Source organism: Cnephaeus nilssonii (assembly GCF_951640355.1).
Source record: "Cnephaeus nilssonii genome assembly, chromosome: 2".
Lineage (NCBI taxonomy): Eukaryota > Metazoa > Chordata > Mammalia > Chiroptera > Vespertilionidae > Cnephaeus > Cnephaeus nilssonii.
Window position 1 is genome coordinate 69,718,719 of NC_137073.1, and position 19,169 is coordinate 69,737,887.

The window sequence follows — 19,169 nt, forward strand, 5'->3', positions numbered from 1 at the left end:
AGCTAGAGACTGATGTCAGGCCACTAGGAGTAGTGTGGAACAATAAGTTTAGATATTCTATTTATATCTAAATCTCAAGTTATTAAAAAAAATCACTAGTTGATATTCCCCGTTTGTATTAGAGCTGGTTGTTCAGTCAAAATTGTTTTTTTTCCCTTCCTTCTAGGGTATAATTAGGTTCTTTATGCCTTATTTCTATAAGTATAATAAAAATACATTAAGAGTATCTATACACAACTTCCTGGCTCCAGACCAGGTCTGAATGCAGAAATTGGCACCACAATCATAACAATTACCAACAGCAAAGCCTTTTTCAAAGTTTTTCTCCTCTATTTCCCTTTCATTACACAAAGGATTAAATAACAAAAAAAATTTTTTCTATGTTCTAATAAAAGCATCCATTTTTAGCCTTTTAACTGATGGAGAAAAATTGTTTTGTTCTAAGTGAAAATAGAAAGCATAGATGCTAGCAGATTAATTCATATCTAATTATCCACTTCTCAGTGTGTGGAAAAGCAATCCCAGGATATTTAAATTGAAATATTCTGCCTAGAAATCAATGTAATAGAAGCCTGATTTTCTATAGAAAATATTTCTTATTGTTTTGAATCATATTCCAAATTTCCAAGTGTAAATGTCCACATCTACTCAGTTTCAGTATTTAAATATAGTTCTGGCAGAACTGTAGGACTCTCACAACAAAAACTTATGTTGACTCTTAAAACAATTAAATTCTTGCTGATATTAACTCAGTGTGTTCCCTTTCCTAGCTTTCAGATTTGAAACAACTTACCTGGTTTAGTGAAAAATAAACAAGATTTGTTCAAAGCACCATGTAGGGTTCACTTACTTCTTGGACTTTGAGTCTCCCAGAAGTAATCTATTCTGAGACCTGTCCCAGTTTTTCAATCAATCAGATCAGAAATAACAGAGTTGAGAGCTAGGAAAAGAAAAAGGAAATTATAGACCCTTCAAATTTGTATTCACACAACTTCCAATGTTATGCACAGTGTGCCAGGATGGTGTCATGTTGATTTAGCTATTAAGGACCTGGCATAGGAATGGAGAAAGGACACAATAATTTGTATGAATTGCCTTTATGTGAGATACTCTTCTGTAAAAGTCCATACAACATACAAACAACCATTCTGGGTCAGAAAAATCATGGATGTGGAATTGTTTAGTTCCACCAAGATAGAAAAATGGAGATTTACTCTTTTGTTTTAAGCAATCACCCTTCCCAGAAAAAAAAACAACATAAAATATATAAAACTATAGATTTTAGATATTGAACAGCAGGCAGCACTAGACAGAAATCCCTGAAAGAGGAGAAACAAATGAAGCAAAAAGATGCCTTCCCATCTGTATAGCTGAAAAGTAGAAACAATTCACAAACTTCAATCATTCTTCTTTCATTTTTTAAAATGTGGAAAAGCGTCCACTTATTCAGCAAATATGTATTGATTCCTAGTATGTTACAGTTATAGGCACTCAGGGCTAGTAAGGGAGACAAGCAATAAACAATTAAACCATAAGATAATTAATATAATTTCAGCTGATAAAGACTGTAAAAGTAAAATATAAAGAAGGACAGAAGACAAAGTATGTGCCTGTTTTAATGTGATTATCATGAAAGTCATTTTTAGGAGGATGTTTGAGTGAGAGATCTGAAAATTGAGGTGTACAGATCTAGAAAAAGAACTTTTCCAATGCAGAAAACATTGCATATAAAGGCCATGACAGAAGAATAAGATCAAAGTAGAAAAGCATTGTTTGTTAGACAATGAGTCCAGAATGGCAGATAAGGGCTGGATCATGGAGGGCCTTGAGGGCTATGGGAAAAGCTTAGTATTTTATTTCAAGTGGATTTACTTTAAATATTGGAAAGTTTTGAGCAGGTGAATGACATGACTAAATTTTCATAACAAATAATTCACCTGAACTTCAGTGTGGAGAATGTATTGTATTGGGTTACAGATGAGTACATAAAGACTAAATGGAAGGCAGTTTTAGGAGCAGAGCAAGAAGTGATGGGGGACCAGAATGGCAGCTCTAGATGTGGTAAGAAGCAATTGATTTCAGGATACATGTTCATATTTATATTAAAACTAGAGGCCTGGTGCGTGAAATTCATGCATGCTGGGGTGGGGGGTTTCCCTCAGCCCAGCCTGCACCCTCTCCAATCTGGAACTCCTTGGGGGATGTCCGACTGTTGGTTTAGGCCCTGCGGGATCGGGCCTAAACTGGCAGTCGGTCACCCCCCTCACAATCTAGGACCGCTGGCTCCTAACCACTCAACTGCCTGCCTGCCTGATCGCCCCTAACCCCTATGCCTGCCAGCCTGATTGCCCCTAACTGTCTCTGCCTGCCTGCCTGATCGCCCCTAACTGCCTCTGCCTGCTGGCCTGATCACCCCTAACCTCCCTCCCCTGTCAGCCTGATCGCCCCTAACCACCCTCCCCTGCTGGCCTGACCATCCCTACCAGCTTGATCACCCCTAACTGCCTCTGCCTCGGTCCCCGCCACCATGGCTTTGTCTGGAAGGAGGACCAGACAACCGGAGATGTCTGGATGACCCGGTCTAATTAGCATATTACCCTTTTATTAGTATAGATAATTGCCAATACTGTGCTAAGTACATTCATGCAATGGCTTGTTTGATAACACAGCAACCATACAAGGTAGGCATTATAAGTAGTATGCCTATTTTACAGATGAGGAAACTAAAACACAGAATAGTTAAGTATTTAAATATTACAAACTATTAAGAGGTGAGACCTGGATTTGGCCTCATGAGTCTAGCTCTAGAGCTCTAAGCTCTTAACCATTATATCCTTGCTGTAGAACCCACAGGAATTGCCAATTTTTCACCTCAGTCACACTGGCTATCTTTTGGTTTATCCAACATGATGTGTAGCTTTTGTTGAAAACAAAATACTGGAGGTTAGGGTTTTCAAGCCCCTACAAGGATATTAATGGGCTAGAACTGAATTTTGTTGCCAATGCCCCAAGTTGCAAAACAGAAGCTGAGAAAGGTGTAAAAGCTGTTATTTTCATAGCAGTATGACATGCCTGTACTGGAAAAATGCACACTGCAGATCTCTGGAGTCTTTCCTGCAACTCACAGAGCTATGTTTACCAACAGCTATTACTTAGACCATGCTTTTAGAAATCTGCACATTTTTTCTGCTCTTGTACAAGAAGTATCATTATAAGGGATGCTACTACAGGATCCAAGGCATCAGATGAACAATTTAGAAGCAAAACCAGAAAGGAAATTATAGAGATAGAGATAGAGATAGATAATTTATATTATATCAGTGCATATTTATCATATAACCTATATTATTTATGTTACATATTCATTATATCTACTATAGGGTGTATTCATAAACTTTTGGTGATATGAATCCCATTGTTCTAATGATACTTTTTTCCCAGTAAAAAAAAACAAGTGATCAAATTTTATAAGATAACATTCCATTTGAAACTAAAATACATTTCATATTCTTTTAAAAGAGTCACCATTTCCATTGAGGTTTGTGTTTGCAATCTCAGAGTATTAATTCAGTAAAGAAAATTAAATATTAATACGAATGTGAGATAGATCATTTTCTTTCTTTCTTGGGTTTAGAGCTTTGTTCTGCTTTTCATGCTGAATACATGAGGTGAATGTAGATGAGCCAAAAAAAAAAAAAATTAGACATATTAGCATGTCACAATTAATACCAAATGACAAAAAATAATTTCTGCATGCCAACTTGAAATGAGATTTTTTTGGACCGATTTTAATTATCAGTAGTTTCAGTTTTATTATTAACTACCAACTGCTGGAGCTGACTACAATTGGCTTCATTTGCGTTTTAAATAATTAGTGTTTAATAATGTATTATGCATTACACAGATATTCATAGAGAACCCGAGTTTCAATTACCTGTCACTTCAAATTATAGGCTCCCAGTAATTAGCTTCTGCCACATAACCTATAATGGAACCAACCAAAGTTAATAGAAAGTGGGAATAAAACTATATAGCCAGTTAGGCATGAGTAGATTTCAAAATTAACCTATTCGTGTACCTTTTAATATATTTCTCTGCAGGAATTAAAGAGTTGTCTGGTTAACCTTTCTAAGTCTCCCTATTTTGTAATAAAAGAGATAATAAAGACAGTGTCTGTCGCATACAGATTATTCATTATCCATATAAAGGAGTCTTGTTCAGTTGTCAGGATTTCATCAGTGATCTGCTTTAAAACTCTTTTGAGTCATTTCTAAAAGCAGAGATAACTAGTACATAGTATTATATTTAGAATGAAACCTGACGTCCTCATCTGACCTATGAGGCACTGAGAGTGGGGAACGGGGAGTGGGGTAGAGGGGAGGGATGGAGGTGCCTAGCCTGAGAATGCTTTGTACGTTTGCCAGATGTGGCCAGGTTTGAGAGCCACCACCATACATGATCATGCCCAGAGCTGTAAAGCCTGCAAAGTTATTAGAATGCACATTCCGAGGCCCCACCCAAGACCTACCGAATCCGAAACTGGGAGCAGGGCACACTGTCTGTGTTAATTAGTAAGCACTCTGGCAGATTTGGATGCCCACTGCAGTGTGAGACACACCGCTCCAGGATCTTGCTATTCATAATGTGTTTTACCTGCAGCAACATCAGCATCGCCTGGGTGCTTGTCAGACACGCAGAACCTCAGACCCACCCCAGATCTCCTGAAGCCAAATCTGCAGTTTAACAAAATCCCCAGGGGATTGGCAGGTACATTGAAGTTTCGAAGCACTGCGCTAGGACAGTGGTTCTCAATCTTGGCTGCAAACTGGAAGTACTTGGAGGGGCTGCAAAAATGCAGATGCCTGGTGAGCTGAGCAGGCAGCTCCTGGTTCTCCCCACTTCAACACAGAGAGCCCCACTTTTATCCACTTTATGTACCTGTGTTTGAGATAAGCTTTCGCTGTAAGAAGGGCTCTACCACTACTAACCACATTTGGCTTCAGCTACTGCCCTTTTCACTGGAACCACCTCAGAGAAAATCACAAACGCTGAAATTCCTGAATTAGTCTGACTCTGGCCTCTTTAGAGCTCACAGCGTCCTTAGCTCCCAAGTAGCCTCTGCTTCTTTCCGGGTGTCTCGACATTCCCACTCCTGCTGCGATATGTTCCCTGCAGCCCTCAGCATGCCAGAGCCACTCTACTTGCCCTGCCTCTCCCCTTAACTACGGGTCTCATGCTGTCCCTTTGCCCTAAAACACAGCACTGCATCGCCTTGGTTTCGGAGTCTCTAATAAAAAGAGTCCCTTCAGCTTCTGCCTCAAGTGTCCTCTCACTTCCTCACCATAAAAACAAACCAGGAAAGCCATCCCTTAGTGTTAGCTAAACAAAAACCCATAGGAATGTGTTCATGAAACATGATTCCTGAGAATCCTTTCTTCATGCTGCATCAGACCTACCACAGCCTAAACACCACTTAGGTCCTGTTGGGAGCCAGCTGCATTATGTGAGCAAACTGAGTTTCACAGGGACCGAGTCTCAAGAAGCCCCTTCCAGTGATGGCGAACCTATGACACGCGTGTCAGCACTGACACGCGTAGCCATTTCTGATGACACGCGGCCGCTGAGGCGGCCGCATGCCGAGGATGAAACATTTGCGAAATAATGTTTTTTCCTCAAAGTGACACACTACCCGAGTTATGCTCAGTTTTTTGGCAAAGTTTGACACACCAAGCTCAAAAGGTTGCCCATCACTGCCTTAGACAGTAGATGGAGATGCTGGGGCCTGGTCCTACGAGTCCTGGTTCAGGCAGATCTGCTTTTCACTACATGCAATCTGCCCAGTTGCCTGTGATCTGGCATCACTCCCCGCCCCCACGCAGTGCACCCTCCGCCTGGAGCAGAGGTAGCCAGTTCCCCACTCCCAGGCAAGAAGCTGGAAGGCGGGAGAGCAGGAACTGCAGCACCATGTCAGTAGGCTGTAAATCTACATACCAGATGGCAGAAGACGTGCGTTTAAAAGAAATATTTGAGGCAATGTTTTCAAGATTTTTGTACCACAAAATCATTGCAAACTACTTGTTGCTTGAACACAAATCTTCCTTTCTACCCCAAACATTTATTTCCATTCCGAACTTACACGTTATTTCTTGTTTCCAACAAAGCTTGCTTTACTATGAAATGTCATTCATCCTGAGGCAAAAAAAAATGAATGTATAGTATTTTCAGGTGAAGGATATTCTCGACTCGTGTGTGGACAGCTGAAAACTTTTCATGTTTCAGGAGCAACAACTAAAAACCAGCAGAGTCTTGTCTCATTGTGGTAACAATGTAATAACGTCTTAAATGTATCCAATAAATTAAGTGGACTAGTTCCTGGACTATAGTTCCTGCTCAAAAACTATTTGTGGCCCTAACCGGTTTGGCTCAGGGGATAGAGCGTCGGCCTGCGGACTGAAAGGTCCCAGGTTCGATTCCGGTCAAGGGCATGTACCTGGGTTGCGGGCACATCCCCAGTGGGAGGTGTGCAGAAGGCAGCTGATCAATGAGTCTCTCTCATCGATGTTTCTAACTCTCTATCCCTCTCCCTTCCTCTCTGTGAAAAATCAATAAAATGTATTTTTAAAAAAAAACTATTTGTGGAGTGAATGAAAAAATGAGTTTAGCAATGAATGAAAAAATTAGTGCAAAAACGAGAAAGTTGGTGCTTTTACATTAGTTGCCTAACTCTAGATATCAAAGGTTGTGAAAACTTGGAGCACATTATTTCCATATTTGTTTCTGCTATACTTTCTTTAAAAGCAAAATGGTGGATATTTAATCTCTACATTTACTTCAAAAATTCACATATTCACACACTTGCATAAACATTCTCAGGACACACGATAAAAGCATACCAGTGACTGCTATGAACGCTGTAATGAGGGCTGTATTTGCTAAATTCACACAATAATTTCTTGATATCCGGGCCAAGTTCAATGGCTGCATGAAAATTTGCTACATATTTTCCAATTCTGTTCTGATGGAAAATATCTACTTTGCTTAAATAGGCGAGAGTGAAAGTAACAATATACTGACGTCCAGCATGAAATGACGCTGACATTCACTCTGACTCTGCAGGCTCAGGTAGACGTAAATTGCAATTGTATTTTTCTAAACATTCTCTTGTCTGATGTTCTAGAGATCCCAGTCATCAGTATAATTCTCATCTGCTAAGCCATTCAGCCACTGACTTAGGTGACAGACAACTGTGGATGGCATATTTCTGGAGCAGAGTGGTGAGACAGGGAAAAATGTCCCCTCTTTTTTTTGTCCTCTGCTTCTGATACTGCTGGTTAATAGACCTGCTCAATGAATATAACATAACAGGTACTTGATCACACCTGTGGCAAGGAGGTTAGTTTCAGTATGGTGTTATTAATCTCATCCCGCTGACCTCCATTTCAACAGGCTCTCTCTCTAGCTAAGGAGTACCAACCAAATATATTAACAAGTCCAAAGTCAGACTTGCTGGGTGTACATCCTAGTGTATGCACGAAGATTTCATTGTAATCTTGTGCATCTGTTTCTCCAGCAGTAAAAAGGAATGCCAATAAAATCAACGTGAATAGTAAGGCAGGTGATTGAGTCATTCAATGAGCAATTATTTATCAAGTGCCTGCTGCATGCCGGGCGCTATTGCAGGTGTTGGGAACATGGCGATAATAAAAATAGGGGAGTCCCTGTGCTCACACAGCTTACATTCTTGTGAAAAGAAACAGAGGGCAATCCACGTATGAGCTTGACTGGCACATGATAAACTGTGCCTTCTACACACATAGTTACTGAGCTCTCTGTGACCACGTGGGTTAAAAATAGTGATCTCAAGACGATATTCTCTTGAACATTTGCTTTCCTACTTGTGCTTTCTGTATTTTCCAACACAATTACAGTGAACAGGCATCACTTTGGTGAAATAGTAACAAAAACAACAAAAGAGCCATGACATAAACTAACCGATACCTAAATGTGTTTCCGTGGTGTCTAATGCACTTGTGATCCAGGTAATGATTCAATAGACATTACCTGCCCATGCTGTTTCAGCCTGGAAGCATATTTCCCAGCCTTAGCACAGTGGCCCATTCATTCTCAGTTATTTCTGCATCTCTCATTCTTTGGTCCAGTCTCTCTCCTGAACCTTCTCCTCTGTGGATGGACCTGACCATTATTGTTGTGTTTCCAAACCCTCATTTAATGAAAAACTATTCTATCTTTTCATCTCTATACAATCAGAAACTCTCAAGCAAACATTATTGCTAGTGAGCTTCACATATTTCTTGTTTATTCAGGTAAACTGTCTTCTCTTTTATAGCATGAATGCTTTGTAGTATTTCTGTTTCCCTAACTCTGTATACAAAAATGTTATAATTAATATTTTTCTTCTTTCCTCCTTTCATAATCAGAGCATCACCAAATCCCGATGCCTGCTTTTTAATGACATGCCTGGCTCTAAATAGATTAGCACAGCTTCTAAAATCCCAGAAAGTCTTCTTCCTTTCCTAAATCCTTTTCCAAAACCATGGTATTATTGTATTACTGTCATTCTTCTGGAATTACTTGGCTAATTTTCTTCCATTTATTTTGCTGGGTTACTTTTTTTTTTCTTGCTTATGATATTCATTTTTAAATTCCCAAAATACTATTTTTGCCATGCATATCCTTATACAAAATGAAAGTATCTGTTAATTTACTTCATATTTTAAGAAGAGACTCAAAATTAAAAGTCAAAAGTATTACCATATGTTAAGCATGGAAGATATTACTTACAACAAAGCCTATGTAAGACAGATATTCTCAAATTTAGTTTTAAGAAATTGCACTTCCCTTTAGGGCTGAAACAATATTCCCAAGACCACTTGTTACTTGACAAAAAATATATATGAAAATTTCTGCAGACTCCTTTCCCCAAACATTCCTGGCACATGGCCCTATCCCATAAATCTACCTTGAATGTCACTCTGTCCCCAGCCAGCCTTCAGGTACCAGGTATATGATCACGTCACACTATCTGTACTTGGCTTGCTAAGACTACTGCTGATCTCTCTACCTCTCCACCCCTCCCCAAGGAGGGCATGGCCCACCTCTTAATTCTGAAAAGCTCAGTTAAGTCTTAATAAATGACCCTGAAGACACGAGGAATCATAAAGCACAGCCAAGCAGCACTTAAAACTGTACACTTTCTTGGCCTCTGCCAGACTCTAGGCTCCTCCACAGATCTCTCCTAGAGGTTTCTCTCGATTTCCGCACATCTGCCATCATGTTGCTGAAGCCAGCTTCTCTCCTCAACAGAGGAAGGCCCTTCTGCCAATATTTTCCATTCCTTGGAATCAAGACCCCAGAAAAAATAAATAGAATATTTTTAAAGTAAAAGTTTACTCTAAAAATACAGCATTTTTAAGAGAATAACATCTACTTCGTAATGCAGAACAGCTTAGCTCCTTCTTTTTCAAATTCCTTCCAAACAAAGTAGGATCTTGATCTTAAACTTGTATAAGTTAAAGATTCCCTAGAACAGCTCCTCCATACACAAAGGGGGGAAATCTTCCCTGAAAGATAAAGGCACACCTCTATCTAGAGAAACGAAACAGGCTGGCTGCTTTCAAATATCAATCTCCCTTCCCTCACTTCCCACTTTCCCCACCTATAGCCATAAAGCTTCAAAACTAATGGGGTTCGGTCCCAGAGAAACGTGTTATGCACATGTATAACTTGACTCCAACTCTTTGCTCCTAATTATGAAACGGTATTGAAAACTGGACTTGACTGTGATCTCGAGCTGAGGAGTATCACATTTTATTTTGGAAATGTAAGCCAGAGAACACAGCCTCGGGACCAACCAGTCTGCAGTGTGGCTATGTTTATGCAAAGCTGAGGCTGCACTAATCACCTGTTTGGTGTTTAGTGGCTGTAAGGAAGGAGCTAAAGACATGACCTCATAAAACACACAATACGATGCTACGGAAGAAACCCAAGGGAACCAATGTGGAACTTCCAGCCTGTAATGTAGCTTGCCCTTCCTATGATTGGTATGAACTGAGTTGATCCCAAAATGTCCCTGTAAAAGGCTTCCATAAACACTTTGTCAATTTGGAATCCAGCAGGAAACAGGTGATGCAATCAAATTGGATAAATTGAAGAGAGTATAATAAAGGGACTGTTAACAAAGGTAGGCAGCTTGGGGAAATCACAATTTATAGTGCAGCACCCCTGGGCCAATAACAGTGGAGAGCTCTTACTACCCCAGATCTGAAGGGTCAAGGTGAGACAGCCGTGGTGGAACCAGGAGGCAGAGAGGTCTATGGGGAGATGGGGGCCTGCTTGGAACTAATGATGTTGCTGCAGGGATAGGAGCAGCACATGGCAATCCCACAGGATTGCGAGGGAGCCAAGGGGACACACGCCGCCATCACTCGTCTCTTCCTCTGATCTCCTGCCTTGCTTGCTCCCCGTGGCTGAACCCAATAGGAGCAATCTACACAGTCAGCCCACAGGCACAGGCAGGAGGAGAAGGGTGGAGAGAGTATCTGGAGAGGCAAATGTCCCACTCAATAGCATTGCTGGCCTTCCATTTCTGCCTTGTGTGAGGGGAGCCTGACATTTGATCAGAGACTGAACAGGAAGCCAAACTGATCTAATTCTGAGAGAAAAACTAAAACTTAAATTTAATGGCTGATTTATTTAAGATTATTGAATCAATTACTCCATTCTTCTTAAGTGCATAATGCCTAGAATAGGTGATCATCCCCTGCCCCCAAAGCATTGTGCTATGCATACAGAATTAAATTTTATTTTGTAAGCAATAGGTTCTCATAAATTCTGACCTGGAGAATGGCAGGCTCTTTTGCATATTAGTTCAAAAGGTTATATTTCTAGATGCACCTAGAAATATTAATACTATGTTAATAATATACCAGATATTAAAGAGAGTGGAATAGAGAGAAGATGATGGCTGTGAGAATCTTGGAAGTATAATTAATAGAATTTGGTGGTTGATTGAATATTGGCATTAAATTAGAAGTCCAGAATGACTTTTAGACTCCTAGATTTTTTTAAATGTGTAGATGGTTAGGAGAGGTTTAGATAATCATTCAATTTGGAACATACAGAGTTCAATGTACCTGTGAAATCCAACAACTGAATATATACCCATCGCACAAAAGAAAGAGATATGGAAGTTACCATAAGGTGGAAAGTGTTTAAGGCCATGGTTATGAAGGGATCAGGTAAAGATGGAGAGCAGAACAAAGAGATAGCCAATAATGAAGGCTTTAGCAACAACATTTTGAGACATCAGCTCTTTTCCTGTTTTAGTGCCATTGCTAATCTTTCCCATTAGACTGAAAGAGCCATTGAGGACAGGAACTTGGCCTATCTTGTTTATAACAGAATCCTCAATATCTAGCAGAGTGCCTGCCACATGATAAGTACTCAATATGTATTACTGAATGAACAGTGAGTTCCATCTGGCTAATGGGAGAGGGTGATTGGATTTAGGAACTGGCGTTATTTAGAGATCAATTCTCTCCCAAGGATTACCCCACCTACACCTCTCTCAGGGCTCCCCACTGAATCTGAAGTTCTTTTTCCTGGCTGACTGTTGCTGGGAATTTACAATATATCTTTTTTACTTCTATTTCTCAATTCTTAAATTTGTCTTGATTCTTGCATTTCAAACTTTGTTTCAGGTCTATCCAGTAAGAAACGAAGCATTTTAATCATGCTGTTGTATTTCCCTGTAGAAAAGCTTTTCTGACATGTAAAACCAGAGGCCCATTCTAAGTTTGGAAAGCAATCACCACCAACTGATAGGACACATGCTTATAAATACAGATGGATAAGGCACTAAAAATCTGAGCGTACTTTAAGGACTGTGTATCTTAAAGCAGTGGCCTCCAAACCAAGGGGTACATGGGCTCAAAGGGAAGCAATTTTTAATGGATGATAGTAGTATTCAAATCATTATGGTATTTAGATTCCACTGAGTGTATTTATAAGAGTGATATTACATGTTTATTTTAGAATGACAATATTTAAAATATGCCCCAAAATGACATCCTTTACAATTGTCTAACTTCATAATGAAAACATTTTTGGTTGACAACTTAAAAATAATGGAAATTTTATTTTAGAGCAAACACTTTAAAAAATCATTTAAGAATTACTGCCTTAAGGCAGCACTTTTAATCTTCAACAGGGAAGATTAGATGGAAGTCTGAGTTAAATTCCAGTTTAAAGCCATCATTTGCTTATTCTGTAAACACTTCAACAAAAACCATTTTTGTTCTTGTTTGGCATTTGCTCTCTCTTGTCCAGCTGGGATTCAAGCATACAGAAATGAGTAATAATGGGAAAAGATTATACCATCTTGAATGACTCATTCAAAGAACTTGATAAACTTTCAATTTAGGCTTGTTTTAGAAAAGACTTATTGGGTGAATTCTGGTTTGTTTAGCAAATGGCAATTGCAGCACAATAAAAAGAGGATGCACACATATCAGCACAAAAACATCACTGTGGGCCTTTTACTTCACTGCATTTTTAATATTAGGAAAGATAAAGAGAAACACATTAAAAGATGTTAAAGTTATCATTGAGTCTTTAGCTACGTGATAATATTTTCTTGCCTTCATCTAAGATACATTTTCTCCTGTGGATTCTTTTCTTGGCAGGTATTCATGCACAGGTGATGCCCAAAATCAACTCTGCAATTCTGTGCGACCTATTACATTGTTTTCTGTCCATAACTTTATTTTACATGTTTTATGACTTCTGGGCTTTTAGCTCAAGGCTAATCCAGTTCCTACTTCCTGCACAGTATTGAAAATTCAGTTAAGATTGACAAAGGTCCACTTGTTATCACATTAAAATGATGTGCCTTCCCTATACAATCTCTCTTACCTCTTTTCCATTTCAGTTGCCCTGAAAGGTCACCTCTTCTTAAATAGCCACCTATGTAGGGGCACATTCTCCCCCCCCCCCCCCTGCCCATAGGCAACCTTGCTTTTAGACATGAATAGAAAGCCACCTCTAGCTGACATTGAGTAGTGCAGGTCTCCTTAAACTTCTCACTCTGTCCAGTATTCTGGGTGATGGAACATCTCACAGTCTGTATTATGTGCACCTAGAGCAATAAATATTTGCTTGATGAAATTATTAACATGCAAATTCTTATATATTCTTTTGGGTAATTTCTGTTTCAAATTCTGTGTAAAAGATATGACAGATTGCACATGAAAAGGAAAAGCTCAGCAAGGAAAAGAATCTCTTATTTTCTGGATCTATTCCTGCCCCACTCTCCATATACCTTTGACGTTCCCAGAACGAACCCTTGATATAAGTTTCAACTCACCTTTGTCCTTTATATCTTCCGTACCACTGCGAAGCATATAATAGATTTGTTCTTCCAAGTTATCAATAAAGATATTGGATAGAATTTGGCTGTAAAATAAATCCCACAGGTTGAACCCAGTATAAAAATTTATGTAGGCAGAGACCGAACTCATTCCCTGCCAAGTCTCCAGGGCCTAGTACAGTACCTGACACATAGTAAATACATAATAAATGGTAAATGAATGAAAAATGAAGGAATGGATGGATAGGAACTTGACATCTTCTGATCATTATTTAGATATTATCTTCTAACCAGTCAAATTTACCTCGTAAATGTGTAATTGGGAACAGTATATTTCATATTTTTCTTGAGAATGTCATTCAGGCTCTAAAGATTACCTGCATCCACTTCAAAGTAATTATGTAACTTTGGAAAATGACTTGAGTTCTCTACACTTGATCCCTCACCAATCAGAGTAACGGCACCTCTCCCACAGGCTTATTGGGAGAACATGCACAAAAAACACTCAACCTGGTTCGTAGGAAGCATTTGATAAATCTAAGCTATCACTTCTCCTACTGCACATTTCTTTCATACTTGAAATTAATGCATGAGTGTGTAGATGTAAACATTATTGGAATCATGATGTCAGTGACATGTATAATCATCTCTCTGTTAGCCACAAAATCATTTCATGTGAGCAGCTTGTACTCGTGATGGAACCAGAATGTAAAAATGTTGGTGCACATCAGGGTTTAAAGTTGTAAATAAACAGACCAGTCACAGTATAGTAAAAGAAGGACTTTAGGTTTCTTTGGTGAAACAAAAGCAGGTATAAAAAGTTACAAAGTTTTTAGATTTTCATTCACAAAAAAACACACACAATCATTCACATTTTACACTATACATGGTATAATATAAATACAGGAAGTATTATGTGCATTGTAATAAAAGAGGGAAAAGTAAAACCTAATAGGTCCACACACTGTCGCTCTGTGCTCTGGAACACTCGGCGGTGGACTACAGTTAATGCAACAACCAGGGAACTTGCTCAAAGACACTGTGAATGATTGTAGCCACTGTGGTTCCTTCTCAGCCAAAGGAGGTTTCGTGAAAAGAATCAATGTTGGGGCTGTTCTTTTGCTATTTGCATTTCATAGGTTGTCTACTTTTCTCAAGATCATTCTAACTGAAATTAGGGAAAGACTCCTAAATGCCTTCTTTTCATTACAGATTTTTATTTAAGCATTAAATTAAGTGGATAATAGTTCAAAGTCATCTTAGGCAGCCAGTTTATTCAAATAAAGGGGAGAAAACGAGTGGGAAGTGATAGGAAGACATTTTAACACATACACCTAACTACTTCTATATATATATATGCTCCTTGCTTAGAATTGGCAAACACCATTTGTTGAAAGCTATACACTTTTCCACTCTTTTCATAATAAACACTTGATGCATTCTATCCATCACATTATTGAATCAGGGACAAAGTACCTAAGATTATATGGTTCCAAACTGTGTGAGAGAAGTACAAAGGCTAACACTGAAAAAATAACTAGCACACTATGTCAATTTTCAGGTTTGGGGGAAAATAACATCCAATAAATTAAATCAGTATGGCTTACTTCATTTATTTATGTATGCTTCACAGCTGCAGCATTCATACATGAACATTCAAAACTTTATAAAAGATTAAAATGGTTATATATACAAAATTTCTTTCTTTGAACGTGTGTTGTTTTAACAATTCCCCACCCTCCAGAGCCCTGGGTCTATATCCATTTGAAATGTGTTGATCTGGAACCTTGCAAGTTAGTGTTATGAAAGTCACTAAAAAGTAGACCTGGTTGAGTTAATAATTAGCACTTCGACCCCTAAAAATGCTCCTGGTCAGAGAAAAGTCCTCCATTCAGGCCTTTCTTGTAAGTGAAGGAAAAGGAATGCAGCAAAGAAGAGTTCCACATTGCGGTCCCTCATCCCATCAGGTCCCGTTAGCCAGGCTTCAGCAGCACGTGAAGCCAACTGCAGCTAAGGCTGAGATGGTGCAGTGTGGCCTACAAGACTTTGTGTTTGTTAGTTGTCCAGGAAAAGCCATCCTCAGTCTTGCTGACAGTCAAAGGGCATGTGAAACCATTTCCAGCCTAAACAAACTACCCAAAGCAGCCAAACCAATGATTAAAGACCTTGGAGGCTCCATAATCATCATTAAATATGCCAGAACTCAGTGTGACTTCTTATTTTATATACAGGATTAAAATCAACATTAAATCATCTTATTTACATTGCCATTGGTGCTGAAATGGAGCTTTTTAAATAGTACAGTAGGCTGGTATACATTATAAAACGGTCTGCACTGGAGGCAAACAGAAAACTGAAGACATCAGATAGGCTGTAAATGGTTTCTCTCTGCCCTTGTTCTCTTTCATATCATTTGCTTTCTTTTTGAATGCCAATGCTTTCATTGAAGATGTTTTGGGAGCGCAGCAACCCCAACTGACTGGACGGTGGTCCACAAATCCAGACCGCCGGATAATACTTCTCGAGGTGATAGGAAAGGCACAGGAAGTTAGGACTTTGGCTGAAATGATGAAAACACATGTTCGCCATTATAGGGATCAGCGCCTGGACTCCTGCCACCTCCGGCTCCAACGGTGATCATGTTTTGATGTATTTATTGAATTGTCCTTTGATGAGGAGGAATTTTTTAAGTATTTCTTAGAGTAAGTCCTTTGGTATGCAGATGCTACATGGAAGGAAAAGAAAGAAAGAAAGAAAACACAACAATATTACTTGCTCCATACCCTAAACTACCAGTACCGCAGCTGTAAAACGAAGGTGTCTAGTGGCTGTTATAGCACGGCTGTCCATTCCTTCTAAAGTACCACTTACGGTTCATGCAGGTAATTTTAGGCAGAGCCCATCTTCCATTCCCTAGGCAACGAATAGTTGGAAGGTGGCGTTGAATGAAACCATCTTTGCAGTGGTATCTAATCAGGGAGTTGATCTCATAACGAGGTTTCATCTTTCCAAAGGTCTTGGCATTTTCTACAACAGGGGGCTGGCCGCAAGCAACTAAAGAAAAGTAAATCAAGTTATTTCCAAAGAATCTAAATACTTCTATCAGTATGAGTCTCTTTTTATCTCTTTTGCTCCTTATAAAACCAATCTAGCACCATCATAAAAAAACAATCACTTAGAATTCACAAATGGAAAATATTCAAGGAAAAAAGTAAATATTGAGGCTCTGGGCCCCATTTGAATCCCAGATTATGTTATCTTGGATTGCATTTTATTAAAGAACCATACGGCTAAATGGTCACTTTTCTGGAAAAATTCCAAGTTAAAAAGTACCAGTTTCCATGTGGCCAGGTGGTATTGTCTTCATCACTATCCCAAAGTTTTTATTTACTCCCCATCTTCACTTGGAGCAATGATGAATTTGTGACAATGAACTATTACTGTCACTTCCCTGAAAATACTTAAACTCTAAAATAACATCATAGTTTCAAAATATGGGTAAAACATGGCCAAATATAGACTCTTAAGTATCAATAAAATATCTCTGGTTCTATTTACTCTTTTTTGACTTCTCTATGAGACAAAGGGAAAGTCAGGACTTAATATTCATGCTCGTTTTTGTAATTATCTTAAAATTTAAATTATTGAGAAGGGTAATGAAGATTAAATTTTGGAAAATTTATAATTTTTAATTTACAATAAAAATTCTAAATATCAACAAACTTAGCAATAGTAAATAATAAAAAAGAAACAAAAGTAAAAGAAACCTTACAATCTAGAAATTCAAGAAGCTGGGCAAATTGATTCAACTGAATTTGAACTTAAAGTTTTATTCAACATTGGTGTACTTGTTCTAAATGACATGCTTTAAAAATTAACATTTGTAATTAGCAAAAAAAGTTGTCTTTAATGAAACACAATCCAAGCATCTCTTTTCACTCACATAAGACTTGTCACTCAGATAGACATAACCTAAAAATAGATTATAAAAGCATACTATATATAACTAAGAAATTAGAAATATTTATACATGTATTTTATCTTCACAAATTCCTAAAGCAGAGATTTCTATAATAACATATTGTTTTCAATTAATAAACTACACGGTGTATGTGGTTCAGTGATAACTCAATCTGGATACCTGCACTTCTTTTGTTATACTATGAAAACCCTATACCAAGGTCCAGATACTATCAGATAGAATGAGACCAAACTGACATAGAAGGTTAAAAGTTATGAACTAGATAGTTCATTATACTTAATCGGTGCTATGTTGACAAATTAGAAGTTATCTTTATAATTATGGGGAAAGTAATGTAGAGATTTCTTCAAAAACTAGTTATATATGAATACTTATATGAAAGCTAAAATAGTTCAGTGAGTATGGTACTGGCAAGGACAGCAGATAGACCAGACAATAGTTCATTGTCACATATATGCATGATATTTGACAGAAGCAACATGGCAAAGCAGTAAAGAAAAGTAGCTTTTGCATTTGGACAATTGGGTATTTTTATGGAAAAAGTTTACTTGGTTCCTTACCTCGGAGAATACAAGGAAAATCAATTCTAGATGGCTTAAATATATAAATATAAAACACAAAACTATAAAAATTTAGAAAACAACATAGAATATATTTGTGACTTTAGGGTAGTAAAGATTTCTTGAGATGAAAAATGGTTTAAACCATAAAGGAAAATGTAATGAATTGAAGAATTCTGTTCATCAAAAAATGGCATAGGGTAAGAGTAAACACAAGCTACAAACTGGGAGAAGGTATTTTCAAAATATCTAATTGTAAAGGTATTCATAATCAGATTATAAAAATAACTCCTACAAATCAATTTATAAAAGAGAAGCAACCAATTTTTAAAAATAAGTAAAAGACATGAACAGATACTTTACAGAAGAAAATCCGTGAATGACCTATAAGTGTATGAAACAATATTAAGGAAAAGTATCCAAGAAAATGTAAATTAAATCACAAGAAATAACATTTTATACCCACCAGACTGGCAAAAATTTCAAAGTCCAAAAATACCAAATGTTGGCGAAGATGTGGAGTAACAGGACCTTCACACTTTGCTGATGGGAGTGCAAACTGGTACAACCACTTTGGAAAATAATTTGGCTGTTTTCTAGTAAATTTTATGGTACATATATCCTATGACTCAGCACTTCACTCCTGGAAAAATACCCTATGAAAACTCACAAATGTCTACCAGGAACAAGTTCAAAAATGTAGCAAAAAATACTTACTATAGCCCAAATGTCCACTGACAGGAGAAATGATAAATACAATGTTATATAGTCATACAATGAAATACCATACAGCAGCAAAAATGAAGAAATACAGCTACATGCATCAACATGGATAAATATCACAAACAATACTGAACCAAAAAAAAGCAAGGTGCAAAATACATACAGTATGATTTCCTTTATATAAATTTTAAAAATTTAGAAAACTAAATAATGTGTTGTTTACACATACAAACATATGTGGTAATGCCAAAAAGAAAAATAAGGAACTAAGTCATCATCGATGGTTGGAATTGGGAAGTAAACAGATGGGACTGGAAGATGCTACAGGATCTCCAGAGAACTGTGGATAGTATTGACTGAAGTGTTCTTTTATTTTATATATATATATTTTATTGATTTTTTACAGAGAGGAAGGAAGAGGGATAGAGAGTTAGAAACATCGATGAGAGAGACTCATTGATCAGCTGCCTTCTGCACACCTCCCACTGGGGATGTGCCCGCAACCAAGGTACATGCC

At 38.0% G+C, this 19,169-nt stretch overlaps 1 protein-coding gene across 3 annotated transcripts in view; it reads right to left on the reverse strand.

The window, feature by feature from the left end:
* Window positions 1-14,163: 14,163 nt before the first annotated feature.
* The window catches only part of VCAN (versican), a 103,701-nt gene continuing 98,695 nt past the window's right edge, over window positions 14,164-19,169 (reverse strand). Inside the window, exons 14-15 of one of the 3 annotated variants that reach the window (XM_079800233.1) lie at window positions 16,259-16,441; window positions 14,164-16,112 (exon numbers count right to left, since the gene is read on the reverse strand). In XM_079800233.1, coding sequence (XP_079656359.1) covers window positions 15,985-16,112; window positions 16,259-16,441 — 311 coding nt within the window. In that variant the 3' untranslated portion in view covers window positions 14,164-15,984. The remainder of the gene's footprint in view (window positions 16,113-16,258; window positions 16,442-19,169) is intronic. The other 2 variants (XM_079800234.1, XM_079800235.1) reach the window with 2 other exon arrangements.